Source organism: Fonsecaea erecta (assembly GCF_001651985.1).
Source record: "Fonsecaea erecta strain CBS 125763 chromosome Unknown Scaff1, whole genome shotgun sequence".
NCBI lineage: Eukaryota > Fungi > Ascomycota > Eurotiomycetes > Chaetothyriales > Herpotrichiellaceae > Fonsecaea > Fonsecaea erecta.
Genome location: NW_017387244.1, coordinates 3,106,359 through 3,124,165, shown reverse-complemented (window position 1 = coordinate 3,124,165; position 17,807 = coordinate 3,106,359). Strand labels below are relative to the sequence as shown.

Here is a 17,807-nt window from a genome sequence, read left to right as displayed (position 1 = left end):
AGTATGCAGTTTTAGTCGACATCTTTCGGAAGACGTACCCGGACACAATTACTGATTGGGTATGTATGTGTGTGTGTGTATATGTCCAATCTATACTCCACCTCTACCCAATACATACCTCACAACCGTGCCCTCGCCTTCGCCAAATCGTCCCAGTCTGCCCTGGCAAAGACGACGTACCGGTCCCCCCGCAAGACGTAGAGCTGGTCGCCGCCCACCCTGGCCGGGTCGACGCCCTCGTCCCGCGGCTGGACTTTGTCCTGCTTCAGGCCCATCGAGTTCAGCGAGCCTGTGGGTACGATGCGGAGGAAGAGCGGGATCGCGTAGCCCGGGAGGTCTCTGCGTGCGTGTCTTGCGACAGATGACATGCGTTAGCTTGATCTCAAGGAGGTCTGTCGAGCAGATATTGGGGGGTGTGAAGTGGGACAGAAGCAAACCTACCTCAACAGCCCATCAAAGTCAAACCTCCCCGCCACTTCCGGACTGAGCATCAACGCGGCACAACCGGCCCGGCCGTCGTGGTTGGGCACCCGCACGCCGTAGACGTTGGCGTCAATCACCCCAGGAAACCGGCCCAGACACTCGGACACCTCGGCGGTGGCGACGTTCTCGCCCTTCCAGCGGAAGGTGTCGCCCAGCCGGTCGAGGAACGACCACTTGCCGTCCGCGTCGCGCCGCAGCGAGTCGCCCGTGCGGTACCACAGGTCCCCCTTGCGGAAAACGTCGCGCGCCAGCTTCTTCTCCGTCGCTTCCCGATTGCCCCAGTACCCCACGAAGTTGGCCTCGGAGTCGAGTCGGAACAGCAGCTCGCCTCCAACCGCGTACGGCATGCGCACCGCGAACCCTGTGGTACCGTCGCGCACGATTTCGTTCGTCTCGGCGTCCACCAATACCGGCACCATCTGGTCGTGCAGCTGCCACCGGCGGATCAGCCCGTCGTGGCCCACGGCGTCGCGGAGGAAATCTCCCTCTTGGAGGTTGAGGTGCGAGAGACCGCCTTCCGTGGAGCCGTAGAACTCGCACACCTTGGGGATGCCGAATCTCTCCTGGAACCGTCCCCACACGTCCGGTCTCATGCCGTTGCCGTACACCATGCGGAGGGAGTGCTGGCGATCCGACGCGGACGGGGGCTGAGCGAGCAGATACCGGGCGATCTCCCCGACGTAGGTGGCCATTGTCGAGCGAGACGCCCGTACCTCGTCCCAGAACCGTGAGGCGGAGAATTTCTTGCTATTGTCCGTCAGCTAATTGCCAGCAGCCGCCGGTGTCTTGTTCACTGACCCGATGCACAATGTCGTCGGCATGATCATGCAAATGATGACTGCCGAACCTGCAGTGGAATGGCACATGGGCATACAGATGTACCATCGATCCCCTGAGCCATCTGATCGCAAAGGGTGGATGCCCATCTCGGTGAACTGGCTGGCGAGTCGCGCGTAGTACCGGCCGACTGTCGCCATGACACCTTTCGGGTACCCGGTCGTGCCACTGTATGGTCAGCGCAGACGCACTGGGTCAACACGTGACCACTGCGGACGTACCTGGTGTACCGCAATGCCAGTCTTGTCTTCTCGCCCACATCCTTTGTGTACTCTGCACTGGGCATCGTCGCTGGGAGTCTCGACAAGCGGGCCCGAAATCCTCGATCAACGACGTGCATGCTGACGCCCAGCTGCTGCAGCTCATTGTTCCCCAACACTCGGTCCTTGAAGTCCTCATCGACCAGCAGCACTTTGCACTCCGCGATCTTCACACAATGCACCAGCGCCCCTCCGACGAGGTTGTAGTTGATCATGGCCGGGTAGCATCCGATGGCCAGCAAGCCGAGCCACGCGAGCACAAAGTCCGGACTGTTCTGCAGGTAGAACCCCACGCAGTCTCCGGGCCGGACGTTGGCGGCGGCCAGGAACCACTGCGCGTATTGACACGCATACTCGCGGGCCTCGCGCCAGGTGTACGTGTGCGCTACCGTCGTGGGCGGACTGATCGACGAGGACGGACCGGGGTCGGAGTACCAGATGCAGTCCCGGTCGGCGAATGTGTCGCAGTTCTCGCAGAACGTGGCCCAGATGTTGATCTTGTGCTGCGCCTTCAGCCGTGCCTGGTGGCGTTCCCCGCGGTGTTGGTAGTAGATGTGCGTCAGGTCTTTGCCCAGGTGGAACTTGGCGTTGAGATAGGCAGAGAGGGCGGCGGCACCCGCGAGTCCGATTGCTGTTGCGGTTGCTGGTGCTGCCACCCATGTTAATCTAACGTGGCTCACGACCAGATTGTTGTTCGACCACCCTACCCATCTTGAATCTCTAATAATATATGCGAGGGACAGTATTCTACCTGAGTGGTGGCGCCATATGATAGGTATTTTTCCGATGGTGGTGGTGGTGGTGGTGGTGGTGTATACCTACCCGAATGCAGAGCCAAGTCGAACCCAATATCCTGTCAACGTCGTAGTTAAGGCCCTGTTACGAGCAGTCCAAGAGTTCTCGTCATGTGTGAGATTCGCGAACGAGAACCATTACAATGACCAGTTGCCAGCCCCAATAGAAGCGGGGTTTGGAGAGCATGGTTACATACCCCAAGACAGGGCCCGAGGCGCAACCTGTACACCAGCCACTCAGGAGACGTCCTCGGCAAGTTTGGAGAAGGATTTCATTGAGCCATTGGCCAGCAGAAAGTACCCCGGTGATCTGCTTGCTGGGGATGAGATACGGCGTGGGGGGAGGGAGTATCGGGTCGGGTAGGTGACGATCCTCAAACTCAAAGAAGCTCACTGGAGTGACTCCGGTGACTCCGTAGAGGACGACATGCTCTTCATTCTCGAGGCCAGCCCAGCATGCCAAAGAACAACGGGTCATTAGCCCCGTTGCCGATCAGAAACTCGTCGAACAAGGCGTCTCCCATCGCCCCCGGCGAGGAGAACAGGGTCAGGCCCGGGAAATCCCACTCGAACACAAACTGCTCGGGTACAAAGGTCTCGATTTCGTTCGCCGCCACGGCCGCGGTGCCGCCGCCGGTGGTCCAGAAGAAGTTGAGCGGCGAGCGAGGATCCTGCTCGATGTTGCTGTTGATCGGGTCGATCTCGCTGCCGCCCTGGCCACCAGGAGCACCAGCACCAGCAGCAGCCGTGCCGTCGTTCTGCAGTGCCCGGTCGTACTTTTGGATGCTCTGCTGGAGCACCTGCAGGTACATGCGGCTGGTGTTGCTGCGGCCGCCGCTGGTCCAGCCACCGCCGGCCTTGTTCAATTCGTTCAGCAGCGTGTATCCGTCCGCGAGCAGCTGGCGCTTCGAGCCGTGGTCTTCCTCCGGGAGCAGCCGGGTCAGCTTCAGGAGCAGGAGGAAGCAGAAGGCGCACTTGGCCCAGACGAAGTCCATCGCGTAGCAGAATTTGGACAGATAGTGCTGCGGCTGGTCCAGGATGATCCGCAGGTGGCCCTTGAGCGCGTCCTTGGCCATGTGGAGGATGTCCCGCTGGGTCGAGGACATGGAGGCAATGTTCTCGTTGCCCAGAGCACGCAGCGCCCGACACAGGGCGACCGTCTGAGACCAGTACTTTTGCACCTCCAGGTTGAGGAGCAACACGGGCGTCTCGCTGGAAGAAGAACCCTGCATGATATTCTTCCAGTCGTTGTACCAGACGTCGATGTCGACCTGGACGTCCCGGAGGATGTCCATGACTGCCTCGTCGTCGAATTGCTCGGTCCCGGCGATCGAGTCGTGCGTCCGCCCTCGGAGCGAGTTCAGCTCGACCTGCGACAGCAGACGGAGGTCCAGGACCGTGGTGAACGGCTTGTTCAGGAGAATCCGGCATCGTCGAGCGTCGCCCCGTGAGTGGAAGCTTCGTAAGTTCCCTGCGTCCACGCGCAGAATCTGCTCGAGCACCATCAGCTGAAACCATGCTCGCGCGCGTCTCATCAACACCGCGTCGGCTTCGTCGTATTTCTGCGCCGCTCGGTCCTGTGACTGTGACTGTGCCTGTGACCCTCTGCTGACAATCTTCCTGGTCAAGTCCTCGTACGCGCCCGGCAGGCCCAGATCGAGAGCCATCCTCGTGGCAAACGCCAGTAGCAGGGATCGTTCCGAGGTATAGCAAGCCGTGACGAGAAGAGCCTGGACGGTCTCCAGAGATGCATGCTCGGGACTGACAATGACCAGGTTGAGCAGCTTCTTCAGGTGGAAGTTGAGCAGATGACAGATCTGAGAGTCGGCATCGCTGAGCACGCCGCATCCAACGGTGATGATTGCGTCGAACAGCAGTGCGCTCCGGTAACTGATTGACTCGAACGTGTCGTGTAGGGGGTCAAAAATGGGAACGTAGCGGTCGCAACCCTGGAAGAAGGCGTTGAAAAACAACTCAGCCTGGTCCAAAGTAATCAGCCCTTTGGCAGCGAAGTTGGGCACCGAGGCCACCTCGACTTCAAACTGAGATCGTGGGCGCTTGCGGCGTAGATCGCTTGGATTTGACGGCATATCCGACGCCGTCCTGGTCAGACTGGCCACTTGTTCTGGCGAGCCCAAGGCAGACGCGGTGGAGGCTGTCGCGTCCACGGCGGCGGCGGCGCCGAGTGATGCGTAGAGGTCGTTCTGCTGCGAATCCAACCGCTGCTTGAGCATTTGGACTTGTTTCTCCAGCGCCTCGATCTTTCTTTGTTTGTAGACACGAGTAGTCAGGACCAACCAGCAAAGGACACCCAGAGACAAGGTAGGGGGGAAAAAGAGGAACGCTCACTGTTCATGGGGGTCTGGAGGCCTCTCGACATATATACAGACCTTCTTCAGATTCTGGCATCTTTTGGCACGTCAACAACAGAGACGAGACATCGAATACCCCGGGGGGTAGCGGGGAGTTTCTCCGCCCTGGCTGGGCTCTTACCGGGAGCAAGGTCTTTCGCCGTCGCATTTTACTTTGCTTGCTCTGCACGAGCCGCATGCTTTCTGGTGGGGGGAGACAGAGACAGACAGTCAACATCCACCGTGTAGGCTGGCTGGCCCCAAACAGAAACAACAAGTCAAGGCGTAAAGGGGGTGGGGGACCTACTGGGATTCTCTTCTTGCCAATAGCCACAGAGTTATTACCTGCTGCTTCCTCCATGGTGCTCGACGACGCGAGGATTGAACTACAATTATTCGTGTTTCAGGGAACTATACCATATGTATATGTACGAGGTATGTAATACAGAAGAAGGTTTTGCGGTCCCAAGTCTCGAATCTGCTCCTCGGCAATTTGGCACCGAAGAGGTGGGGAGGTTCCGCCTGCATATTCCTCTGGCTCTTCGACGCCTATACAACTAATCAGCTAACTGGGCTAGTTGAGCAACGCTTGGCTGGAGCTGTAAGGGCTTATGCTCCCCGACGTGTTTTAGGGGGAAGGGGAATCGTGCGCCGTATACTAAATGCTGGGGAATGCTCGCCACGGCGAAAGAGAACACAAGACGACTTTGTTCACCCCGAAACTATGTATCAAACCCCATGGCAGTTACTTCATTCTCGAAATAAGAGACCCCCCGAAACGGCCTTGCTAACTAGTAGACGAAAATGAAATCCTCATTCTGCCAGTCGGTCTTGTCATGGAATGCTTGCTGGCCGGTCAAGTCCTCGTCCTGGTCCTCGGATGCACCATCCGCTCCCACCGCCCGGACGCGATTCATGGATTTATCAACCAAGACTGCTCGCTTGCCCATACTTTCCCGGGTCTTGCTATGCCGTTTGTTGAGGAACATCAAGAAACACACCTGGGCAGCGTAGAGGCCAATGAGCACGACAAAGAGGGCGAGACTATTGTCGACAGAGGTTAGTGCTGAAAGCTCACGTTTGCACGCCACACGTATTTCTCCACATACTTTGACAATAATCCTCTGTGATAGAGCGGTGCTTCTCCTGTGGTATATAGGTTTGGTCCGAGAACGTTGCCGGCGCATTGGGCGATGAAGAGTGCGCCCGTTGTGACCTGTCATCGAGGTTAGTCTCAACCACGGAAACGGGGTGTTGTGCGGTCAAATACCTTCTTCTTTGTCTCACCAGCTGTGTTGGCTGCAGACCAGGAATATATCAACGGTGCTAGTATAGTTAGTGCGTTCAAAACGGAGAGAACCGGTAGGATCGCTTACTGATACCGGGGTAGACGGATATCTGTATGTCTGTCAGCGGAAGTAATGGCAAGCGACATGAGACGAGTCACCAGGTAGTACGCCACCAGCAACGGCGCCTTCGCCGACGCGTCTCGGGGAAGATGCAGAAGCATGACACAGCCCGCAATGGGCGGTAGGCTGAGGAACGCCAATACCGGCGACTTTAGCTTCAGAGCCGTAGCCGCCCATGCACCGCCCATGGTGGCAATCAGCTGGACCGCGCCAAAGGGCATGTTCAGAAGAATCGTCTCAAATTGATCAAAGCCAAAGTTCTTCACGATCAGGGGACCAAAGGTCGAAACACCACCGCTCGGCACAGAAATGGTAAACATCATCGCCGCCCAAAGCCACGTCTTGAGGTCGAGGGCTGCTTCTTTGACGTGAGCCCACTTCCACTCGGTGCCTTCGACACCCTGGTTGTTTGCCCGCAATCTGGCCGAAGTTAGCTCGAGATATTACTACAGTACAGTTTGTCTCACCTCTCAATGGCAACCAACTTGTCTTCGCCCTTGAGGAAATGTGCCGTGATGGGAGAATCTGGGAGGAAAAACCAAACCACCACGGAGAAAACCACGGTGATCAAGCCAAAAAACAAAAAGATGATCTGTCCGCCTCGTCAGAAACCCTGGCTCTTTTCAACTCCCACGGGAAAGACAGACCTGGTAGGGTTTAAGTGAGCTGGAGTGGATGTGGCCAATTCCATAAGTCAATAGAGAGCCAACGATGTTGGTGATGCCGTTCATCGCATACCAGGCTCCGAGTCTGACGGGCTGCTCTCGACGGCGCCACCACATCTGGGTGAGTGCGATAAAAGCAGGAGCTACCGAACCAGTCAGCGAGACGAGAATTGACTTTACTGAAACCAAACCATACCGACACCAGCCTCGAACAGGCCAAGGAACAACCGACACACCAGCAGGCCTGCGAAGTTGTGCGCTGCTGGCATAGCTGACAGGGCGACACCCCAGAGCAAGACTATCACGGCGAGGAATTTCCCAAGCGGCAGTTTGACCAGGGCATAGGCGATTAAGGGCTGCGCCACCAGCTGCGCAAGGTAGACGACAGCGCCCAGCCAGGAGTATTCATGTCCCACGAGATTGGTGTCATCCACGAGGCCGAACACTGAAGCGTATGCCAATGTTGCCTTGTCCAAGGCCTGCAGGAAATAGATCCCCAGGACCACTGGGAGTATGCATAAATCGATCTTTCTCAGGACTCTCGAGTTGTTCTCGGGTGTGAGGACGATGCGTTGTCCTGCTGCTTCGCTCAGGACTTGGTTTGCTTTGTCGTTCTTTACGTCGCCCAAGTCGACTTTGCCCTCGACATGATCGGTGGGAGATTTGACGCCGATATCTTCCATGGTTTCTGATGGTACGCCTTGGCCTCAGGCTACACCGGCGTGGTCAAACGGAGAAGGGTTCTTGAAGCGGAGCAAAAAGAGGGATATTGGATACCACCGTCCGCTGATCGCACAAACGGAGGTGTGGCCAGGATAAATACTCAGCAGAGGAGACGTTGCATCGTCAAGAGCATTCGGACCCGTCAGCCGACGGTGAGCATGCATCCTTGTATTCGATCCATGCCCCAAATGCCCGGGGAAGCGAACGAACTCCGTATGGGAGCCCCAACTTCATCCCAGAATGTCCTCCAGACAATTTCCCACGCGACAGGTTCTTCCTAGTTCGAGCATGATGGAGGATCGGCGACGCCACCAACGCGGGGGACGGGACCAAAGAACAAAAGCAGGGCAAAAGGCCGTCGGTCTTTGTGCGCCAGGAGCGAGGCTAGCGACCATGGCAGGCAACGTGATTGGGACATTTGTATAGCCGGTTGCAGGGATCGCACTTGGCAGCCGAAGTCCGATCCTACAGCGCTTTCGAAGCCGATATTCGTATATCCCATCCCTCGCTTGCTCGCTCCGAAGGGTGTGGAGAGAGTGGCATGCAACGCAAAAAGAGAAGAACGAGGAAGCTGACCTCCGCAAGCTGCGAAACCTCCCAAGGTTAAGTATCACCCTCCTACAGGGCCATCCTAACACGGCCCTCTCGTTTCAATGGTCTGCTTGCCCTCTTCCTTACCATATCTCTTCTCTTGATTCGTCGAAATGCCGCAGTTAGAAAGCATTTCAAAGTCGTACAAGCCGGTCATCTCGAAATCGGAGACACCAACATTAATTCACCTTCGGTCGGAAGACTTGGAAACTCCCTTTAGTTTTACATTTGAAGCCGTCAGATCCAACGTATTTAGGACGACCTTTACTTCGGACTCACATCCACTACCGCCTTACCCGTCAATACCTCAGCCCGAGGGGAAACTCGAAAACGTCAAAGTTATCGCTAACCAGACCAGCAAGACAAGTTGTTCCTTTGCTCTCGGCGATATCAGGGCATCAGTCGACTGGAATCATGCGCCGGTTGTATCCTTGAGCTGGTCGGGGTCCAAGCAGATTTTGCATTCTGACCTCGCGTTTCGTTCCTATGTCGTCGATGGTCAGGGTGTCGCCCACTATGTCCAGCATGACCGCAAGGCCCTTCACGTGGGACTGGGAGAGAAGTCTGCCCCGATGGATCTCACGGCCCGGTTCTTCCAGGTTTCTGCCACAGACTGCTTCGGGTATGAGGCGTACGCTACAGATCCCATGTACAAGCATATGCCGTTGCTGATCAAGGCGACTCCGAGTGGCTGCGTGGCCATGGTCTCCACTAGCCATAGTCGAGGAACGTGGTCTGTTGGCGCAGAGATCGACGGCCTCTGGGGACACTTCAAAGTCTATAGGCAAGACTACGGCGGGCTCGAGGAGTACCTGATCATGGGACGGACCTTGAAAGACGTGGTTCGCAGCTATGCGGAACTGGCCGGCTTTCCACTCCTCGCGCCTCGCTGGGCATACGGATACCTGAGTGGAGGTTATCGATACACGATGATGGACGATCCACCCGCGCACCAGACGTTGCTCGACTTCGCCGAAAAGCTGAAGGAGCATGACATTCCCTGCTCTGCGCACCAAATGAGTTCAGGTTACTCCATTGCCGAAACCGAACCCAGGGTGAGGAATGTGTTTACATGGAACAAGCATCGGTTCCCCGAGCCAGAAAAATGGATCGCCCAATACCACGCTTTGGGGATAAGGCTGCTGACCAACATCAAGCCCTTCGTCCTTGCATCGCATCCCGACTACCAGTATCTGGCCAAGAACCGGGGGCTGTTTACAGACCACAAGAGTGGAAAGACTGCTGAAATGCGTTTATGGAGTGCCGGTGGAGGCGAAAGTGGAACCGGCAGCCACATTGATTTTTCTTCGGCAGCTGCGTATGAATGGTGGACCCGTGGAGTCGAGAGACTGAAGGAACAAGGCATTGATGCCATGTGGAACGACAACAATGAGTACACCTTGCCGAACGATGAGTGGAAGCTGGCTCTCGAGACCGTTCCCACAGGCAAGGAACAGGCATCGGACAAGATTGGACTCTGGGGCCGTGCCATGCACACCGAACTGATGGCCAAAGCTTCATACGAGGGCCTGCTCCGAGCAGAACCCGGCGTTCGGCCCTTTGTCTTGACACGAAGCGCGAGTATTGGAACTCTGCGGTATGCGTGCAGTTCGTGGAGCGGTGACAATATGACCAGCTGGGAGAGCATGAAGGCAGCAAATGCGATATCTCTAAATGCGGGTGTCAGCTTGATGCACTGCTATGGCCACGATATCGGTGGATTTGAAGGGCCACAGCCTTCTCCGGAATTGCTGCTTCGCTGGGTTCAGCTTGGATGCCACCAGATCCGCTTTGCCATCAACTGCTTCAAGACGTCTCCTCAAGACAACCAAGCTGGAGAGGTTATTGAGCCTTGGATGTATCCAGAGATCACGCCCATGATCAGAAAGGCAATCAAGAGAAGATACGAGATTATGCCCTACATCTACTCACTCGGCCTGGAAAGTCACTTGACTGCAACTCCACCCCAGAGATGGATCGGCTGGGGCCATGAGTCTGATCCAGAGGTGTGGACTAGGCCGCTCAAGTCTGGTGAAGAGCAGTATTGGTTTGGAGACACATTGCTGGTTGGTGGCGTATACCAGCCTGGTGTCGAAACCGCCAGAATTTACCTTCCACGCCGGACTGAAGAAGGGTTCGACTATGGTTACATCAATCTCAATGCACCTTATGAATCCTATGCGTCCGGCCAGTGGGTGTGTGTTGCGTCGCCATGGAGAGAAAGCATCCCGATCTTCGCCAGAATTGGTGGAGCGATCCCTGTCGGAAGGAGCGTGCAGACACGAATGCCTGGCGATGCCAAGGCAGAAGGCAGAGCTCTTCCTGAGGATGACTATCGGGGTCTCGAAATATTCCCACCCAAAGGCAGCTCGCATGGGAAAACCTTTACCTCGACCTGGTACGAGGACGACGGCCTCGCTCTCTGTCCAGATATCTCCTCTTTCACGGTGTCATACAGCTCCACTGAAGAAAAAGTGATAGTTGAACTTGGCGTTGGCGCAGACAACGTTTTCGTCCCGCCGTGGACGGAGGTAGTATTTATCTTGCCATGTGGAGACCAGAGATATATTGAGTCGGCCAGTGGAGCCACCATGGAGCGGGTTGAATCGCAAGTTTGTGGGAGGGTCCGCTACAAGATGCAAATACCTGGCAAAGGATGTCAAAATGGACAGGCTCTGTGCAATGGATATCATTAGTAGCCGGTGGCATAGTAGCTGCACCACAGAGACAGGAAGGAACTCGAAATATCGTGAGGACAGTTTCAATGTCGCTTCTGAAGAGCTCATACCTAGAAGTCACCTCAAGCGAATGCCCAAAAGCGGGTCACCATCATGGTTATAGCGCCAAGGTGAGGATATTACAGGAGTAGCATTTGGATTTTGTTCTGGATGGAGACAAAGTGCGTGGAGATCAAGGGACAGAAGGTGGAGGAGGAAGAAAACGCAATTGTCTTGGCAGTCCATGTGACTCCATCAGATAAGATCAGAAATCAGATAAGATCAGAATTTTCGTGGCGCTTGTCCATTTTGGGGTACAGATCAACGTCGCCTCGAGCTTTGGCTTCTTGTCGCTCTGCTCTGGGTCCTGCTGGCACTTTGATCTTCCGCCCTACGGAGTACTCATCTCCGCTGTCTCTCTGGCGAGTGCCTTCATCAATCGTCTGCTGCTTTCAAGCCGTGCTAATCATCACCATGTCCGGTAATACACCGTTGAGAGCTGCTGCTCAGCTTACAATAGGTCGGTCTGGAGACGCCCGAGAGCTCATCCTAGCTGTCTGGCATGGCCGAGCCGCTAGTATTCAATCATAGAGCTCGCGTAAAGCCATGAGTGGTTCTTCATGTGGCTACCAATGCAACCCTGAAGTCCCGAGTAACTCAAACTGGTCCCATTGTAGGATCGAATTCATGAGTTCTAGTGATGGTACAGGGGAAGTATCAATGTGCTGAAGGGTTATAAGACCCTGCGAGACGCCTCCTTCTTCTCGCATTCCATTGTCTTTCAATCCTCTACCCTTCACAATGAAGTTTAATTCAGCTTGGATCAAGCCCAGCTTTGTGCCTGTAACTGCCAGCCAGCGTGGCAGCGACTCAGAAGCTGCTGCTCCGGCGTCTGACTCGAAAGAGATTGGTTTCATCTCGGAAAGACCTGGCACATCCGACTCAGACTCTATCGGCGTCGACGAGAATGCCCAAGCCGGCGTCCAGAAAATTGAAGCAACACATCCGCTTGGGGCAGAAATCAACTGGTCCTTGCCTACATTCTGTACGTGTTCGCCACAGTGTAGTTTCGAGTCAAGGCAACTTACGGCGATTTAGGATCTTTCTGATTTATTTGTCGACTCGCTCCAACAGCAGATCACAGGGGTACTGACTCCCTATGTCACGAGCGACTTTCAACTCCATTCCCTCACCGCCACAACGGGCATCCTCTCCCAGATCATTGGGGGCTTGAGCAAGCTTCCCGCTTGCAAAGATTTTGGATATTTGGGGCCGCCCACAAGGCTTCATTTTCATGGTGGTCCTACTAACAGTCGGTCTGATTATGATGGCGGCGTGCCAAAATGTCGAGACATATGCCGCTGCTCAAGTATTCTACTGGGTTGGCTATAACGGTGTCGGGTATGCATTGAGCATCTTCGTTGCCGATACCTCACATCTCAAGAATCGAGGTTTCATGTTCGCCTTCGCCTCCTCACCATATATTGCAACCACCTGGGCAGGTGGTCCAGCCGCGCAATGCTTCCTTGACGGTGCTGGCTTCCGTTGGGGCTTTGGTACATTTGCCATTGTTACTCCTGCCGTCTGCTTGCCTGTGTTCTTCCTCTTCATTTTCAACTATCGAAAAGCGAAGAAAGCAGGTTTGATGCCTGTCCGACAGAGTGAACGAACGACGATCCAAACCATCAAACACTACGCCATCGAGTTCGACCTCTTCGGCTTGCTGTTGATCACGGCTGAACTGGCGCTTTTCCTGCTCCCCTTTTCCCTCTACTCCTACCAGCCTGATGGCTGGCGCTCGCCGATGATCATCTGCATGATCATCTTCGGTGGCCTCCTGCTCGTGGGATTCGGTCCGTGGGAGAAGTTCTGGGCACCTAAAAAGTTCATTCCGTGGGAGCTCCTGGCCGATCGGACCGTCATAGGTGCAAATATCCTTTCCGCCGTCCTCTTCGTCAGCTTCTACATATGGGACGCCTTCTTTTACTCCTTCCTCATCGTTGTCAACAATCAGACAGTCACGCATGCATCCTACATCACCAACATCTACAGCATTGGCGCCTGTTTCTTCGCAATCCCGGTGGGCATGTATATCCGATGGCGAGGACACTTTAAGAACATCGCCTTGTTCTTTGGCGTGCCACTGACCATCTTGGGGGTGGCGCTCATGCTGCATTTCCGGCAGCCCAACACACATATCGGGTACATCATCATGTGCCAGATCTTTATTGCGTTCGGGGGCGGGACCTTGGTCATTTGCGAACAGATCGCTGTCATGGCTGCTGCCTCTCACCAACACGTCGCTGTCGTCATTGCCATTGAGGGAATGTTTTCCTCGGTCGGTGGCGCAATCGGGTCTACGATTGCGACGGCGATCTGGACGGGCGAGTTTCGCAACAAATTGAGGGTGTATTTGCCGCCCTCGGCGCAAGGTCATATCGACACCATCTACGGCAGCTTGGTGGTGCAATCGTCCTATCCTCCAGGAACTCCCACAAGGGAGGCCATTAACAGAGCATATGGAGACACGCAGAAGCTGATGCTGATTGCTTCAACGGCTTTCCTAGCTCTAGCCATTGTATCCGTCGCCATGTGGAGGAACACTTGCGTCAAAGATATCAAGCAGGTCAGAGGACGAGTGGCTTGAGGGATAGAACTGGAACCGAATAGAAAGAAACCGGAGTAAAGTATCACCAAGATTTGAGGCTGAATCGGCCTCTCACGCGATGCTTTTAGGAGTAATACTACCACTGCTACTCGTAGAACCCGGTGAAGGAAATCCTGCCCCTCCGCTTACATAATCCAGATGTAGCGAACTTTATATCCACGTGACACGCGCCTGGCGTCGAACGTAGCGCGTGGCGTCGCTGCTTGTCACCTAAAGTTCACTTTCACTCCCGCACACCACATGCTCCAGGCCGGCACGCCGCATGTGAAGTGCTCGCTCCTATTGAAATGTGGTGAAGGTCAAATCAAAATGCCTTCCAGTGGAATGAAGACTCTTCACTTACCAATGACCACGCTAATGTCCAAGTCAAGCCTCCGTCAGCGTTTTTCCAGGTCAACAAAGAACAACAAGTGAATTGTCAAGGGAACAAAACATAGTGCCAACGGACCGCCATTCTTAAGTTTGGCCTCGACTGCTATTTCTGTCATTCTCCTCTCACTTCTGCCTTTCAACTTTACCCTTTCTTTGTTCTTCATGATAAAGCAATCTTTATTCACGACCAACCGGCGAGTTGCCTCGTGAGGCAGATTGATTGCCTTTCCTGCGCCCTGTTGGCTAATAAATTTACTGTTAAGAACCTCAAGACCAACCCAGCCTAATTGTTACTACATCTCAAGATACAATGGACAACGTAACCGACCCTGCTCTTCTCGCTGAGATTCGCCACCTTCGCAACGACATCGATTTCAACAAGACGATCCTCCGGAGTCTGCTTGACAATCCTGGGGACAGGTCCGCGGACGAGGAAATCAGAAATGCAACAGAGAAAGAGCTGAGGAGGTTGCACAAATATATTCATGCTCTTCTACCAGCCCAGAAAAAGGATTCCCGCCACGGTCTGCCTCTGAGGAATTCAAACCACACTTCTGAAGGATTGAGCGACCGGGGTCCCGTCAGTCGCCACTCACAAAATGCCCAACAGCCCGAGTCTTCAGGCCATCTTATGCCTCCATCCAACTACGAAGTAGGGAACCGCAAGCGCCACAGACAAGACAGCCTCGGCGATCGCAGACAGGAATCTTCCAAATCTCGGCGAACAAGTCCGAGTCCTGGCTCACTTCGCACTGCCGCCCCCTCACCTGCCCCCTCCTCCGCTAGTCTAAGTAGTCTAGAGGATGTGTTTGGAGACCCTCTCAGTGACGGGCTCTCGAAGGAGGCTGTTAAGCTGAATCAGGATTACTGGAAGAGACGGGAACACCAATTACAACAGGAGGAAGACGATGCCAGACTTGCCCTGCGGCTTTCACAGGAATGGGCTGGCGAGACTGGCTCAGATACAACGCAACCCAGCCTCTCACGTCCATGGGGGTATACTCAGTCCTTTTTGAAGTCGGATGGCAGTCTAAATCGACTTCCCACCAGCCAGCCTTCGTCCTCTCACGACAGTTCTCGATCACTTCAACACACCCAGAGAGATTCCGTTACTTACGACGCTCTGTCATCGACCTCCGTCAGGCCAGCAGCGAAGGCCATCAAAAACGACCCAGGCTTTGCCCTTCCAACAGCAATACCTGGGGCTTTCCCGCACTTGGAATCCTACAGCAATGTCGGTGGAAGACAGGTGTACCAGTCCGAGCTCTCTACGCCTGATCATCTAACAATTTCCGATTCCAGCGACGACGATCTCCGATCTTCCTCTTTACCATCCCAGTCACGCCTACACTATCCGGGCCCTTCATTTACAAGTCTTCCTTCCCAGAACGCTCCTCTAAATCCTTCTTTTTCGGCACCTTCTGCTTTAAACCCCCCTTTTCCAGGTCGATCTTACCCGAGCTCCTTTGGGTATTCACCATACGGATATCAAGATGAGGCTCAAACTCAGGAACAATTGGAAGAGCTTCTGCAGCATATCAGGCCTGATGAAGAGCTCACGGTGGATCAAATGCCGAAGGAGCCACCTGGGCTTAAGGTAAAACTTATGCCTCATCAGCTCAGCGGCCTTGCATGGATGAAGCGAATGGAAGAAGGCACCAACAAAGGTGGTATTCTAGCTGATGATATGGGACTTGGCAAGACATTACAGAGCATCGCATTGATGCTGGAGCGCCCGCCTCCCGCAGACAAACCCTACCCTACCCTTGTCGTGGCACCTGTGGCACTGATGCATCAATGGAAGCGAGAAATCGAAAAGATGGTTCTACCGCGAGCTCGTCTGAATGTCCATATCCTACATGGAGACGGTCGCAAAACCACGTGGTCCGCGCTCAGAGCCTACGACGTAGTTCTGACTACGTACGGACTTCTTACCTCGGAGCTGAAACGTAAAAATGCTCTGGATGAAAAGGTCAAGAAATTGAAGGATTGGAAACCGTCGGTTGCTGAGGATTGCCCGATCCTTGGAGACAGGTCCCAGTTCCACCGGGTGATTCTCGACGAGGCACAAAACATAAAGAACAGAAATGCAAAGTCAGCCCTTGCCGCGTGTCGCATCCGAGCCGAGTATCGCTGGGCTCTTACTGGGACGCCAATGCAAAATTCTACTGAAGAAATCTTCAGCCTCATCCGGTTCACTCGAATTCGACCCTATAACAATTGGGAGAAATTTAGGTCTACCATTGTACGTCCGCTCAAAAGCAGGTACGATCCTGCAAAGGAAACAGCCATGATAACACTACAAGCTCTCCTGCGGGCTATCCTTCTGAGGCGAACCAAGCACTCGAAGATACATGATCAACCAATTATCCAGCTCCCCCCTAAAGAGACTAGGGAGGAACGAGTCATCTTCGACCAAGATCAGCTTGAATTCTACAAAGCCCTAGAGACGCGTGCTCAAATTCAAGTGAACAAATACCTGCAGAAAGGAACCCTCGGCCGAAACTACTCTCACGCATTAGTACTGCTCCTTCGGCTCCGGCAGGCCTGCTGTCACCCGACCCTTGTCATTGCAAGCAAAGACTTCATTCAACTTCCAGGTGGGGAGCTGGATACGGATGCGCTGCTTCGTAATGCAGAACAGCTGGATGGAAAGGTGGTCGAACGACTGAAGGCAATAGATGCTTATGAATGCCCGATCTGCTTTGATGTCACAGAAAACCCAGTGGTGTTCTTTTGTGGGCATGCTATTTGTGGAGACTGTCTCAATCAGCTCGTAGAGCAAGCCACCAACGATAACAACGGCGCGCCTCCGGGTTGCCCTCATTGTAGGGCAAGGATTGACGTTAACAACGTCACGGACTACGTCAGTTTCCTCCGCGTCCACTGTCCAGAACGAGTGGAAGCGGAAAAGCTGGAGAATTGTACTCCTGCCTCTGACTCTGACTCCGACGTCGACGACTCCAGCAGCGATGACTCGGACGAAGGCGACGACCTCGGCGGTTTCATCGTGTTCGATGATGTTGCTGACGACTCCAATGATGAATCAGAGAAGCAGGCGAAGAAAAAATCGCCCCGACCCAAATCCAAGGAAGGGAAGGGAAAGTCCCGCTCAGGATCAAGGCCAAGAGCCAAAGAACCACCAAAGAGTCTCGCACAACTTCGGAAAGAAGGTTTGCGCAGCAAAGCCGCCAAACGAAAGTATTTGAAACGACTCCAGAAGAATTTCCACCCGTCCGCGAAAATCACGCGTACTATTGAGTTGTTGGAAGAAATCAGAGATAACGGACAGAACGAAAAGACCATCATCTTCTCCAACTTCACATCGTTTCTCGATCTGGTAGAGCTGCCTCTGTGGAAACACGAAGATTTCCGCAAGTACGTCCGTTACGACGGTTCTATGAGCGCTAAGGACCGCAACGACGCAGTCCTTGAGTTCACCGACAACCCCAACTGCAAAGTGATCTTGATCAGTTTGAAAGCAGGCAATGCAGGCTTGAACTTGACCGTGGCAAATCATGTTATCATGCTTGATCCGTTCTGGAATCCATTCGTTGAGTACCAAGCTGCGGACCGATGTTATCGGATTGGCCAAGAGAAAGTCGTGACTATTCATCGAGTCCTCATTGGTGAAGGCGACTCCAAAGGGCCTTCTGACCCTGCAGGATTCACGGTTGAAGATCGTATTTTGCAGCTTCAAGAGCGGAAACGGGAGCTCGTTGAAACTGCCCTCGATGAATCAGCTGGTCGTGAGGTGTCGAGACTGGGTGTGCGGGAGTTGGGCTATCTCTTCGGCCTCAACGGCATCTAAACAGCAGTGCTTTGCTTGCGGGGTTATTTCTTTTCTTGTTTGTCATGTAAGTTTAGTCTGTTGCTGTTTGGCACGATGGGCGGCACGCTGAGGGCTGCGAAGAGTTTATGGGTGGGGGGCTGCGAT

At 54.4% G+C, this 17,807-nt stretch overlaps 6 protein-coding genes across 6 annotated transcripts; 3 read left to right on the top strand and 3 right to left on the bottom strand.

The window, feature by feature from the left end:
* Window positions 1-119: 119 nt before the first annotated feature.
* On the bottom strand, window positions 120-2,291 carry AYL99_01110 (hypothetical protein; the record flags this gene model as incomplete). The annotated part of the gene is made up of 5 exons (XM_018832626.1): window positions 120-339; window positions 442-1,230; window positions 1,282-1,488; window positions 1,542-2,229; window positions 2,288-2,291. 5 exons carry the CDS (start codon window positions 2,289-2,291, stop codon window positions 120-122), a joined length of 1,908 nt encoding a protein of 635 aa, XP_018698505.1.
* A 517-nt stretch (window positions 2,292-2,808) lies between these two features.
* Window positions 2,809-4,608, bottom strand: AYL99_01109 (hypothetical protein; the record flags this gene model as incomplete). Its single annotated transcript, XM_018832625.1, has 1 exon — window positions 2,809-4,608. The coding sequence occupies one exon, from the start codon at window positions 4,606-4,608 to the stop codon at window positions 2,809-2,811; it is 1,800 nt and encodes a 599-aa protein (XP_018698504.1).
* A 908-nt stretch (window positions 4,609-5,516) lies between these two features.
* On the bottom strand, window positions 5,517-7,482 carry AYL99_01108 (hypothetical protein; the record flags this gene model as incomplete). Its single annotated transcript, XM_018832624.1, has 8 exons — window positions 5,517-5,769; window positions 5,835-5,941; window positions 5,996-6,051; window positions 6,102-6,123; window positions 6,173-6,554; window positions 6,602-6,726; window positions 6,782-6,942; window positions 6,996-7,482. 8 exons carry the CDS (start codon window positions 7,480-7,482, stop codon window positions 5,517-5,519), a joined length of 1,593 nt encoding a protein of 530 aa, XP_018698503.1.
* Window positions 7,483-8,226: 744 nt separating this feature from the next.
* Window positions 8,227-10,809, top strand: AYL99_01107 (hypothetical protein; the record flags this gene model as incomplete). The annotated part of the gene is made up of 1 exon (XM_018832623.1): window positions 8,227-10,809. The coding sequence occupies one exon, from the start codon at window positions 8,227-8,229 to the stop codon at window positions 10,807-10,809; it is 2,583 nt and encodes an 860-aa protein (XP_018698502.1).
* An 822-nt stretch (window positions 10,810-11,631) lies between these two features.
* On the top strand, window positions 11,632-13,477 carry AYL99_01106 (hypothetical protein; the record flags this gene model as incomplete). Its single annotated transcript, XM_018832622.1, has 2 exons — window positions 11,632-11,875; window positions 12,144-13,477. The coding sequence occupies 2 exons, from the start codon at window positions 11,632-11,634 to the stop codon at window positions 13,475-13,477; spliced, it is 1,578 nt and encodes a 525-aa protein (XP_018698501.1).
* A 703-nt stretch (window positions 13,478-14,180) lies between these two features.
* AYL99_01105 (hypothetical protein) lies at window positions 14,181-17,681 on the top strand (the record flags this gene model as incomplete). The annotated part of the gene is made up of 1 exon (XM_018832621.1): window positions 14,181-17,681. The coding sequence occupies one exon, from the start codon at window positions 14,181-14,183 to the stop codon at window positions 17,679-17,681; it is 3,501 nt and encodes a 1,166-aa protein (XP_018698500.1).
* Window positions 17,682-17,807: the final 126 nt, after the last annotated feature.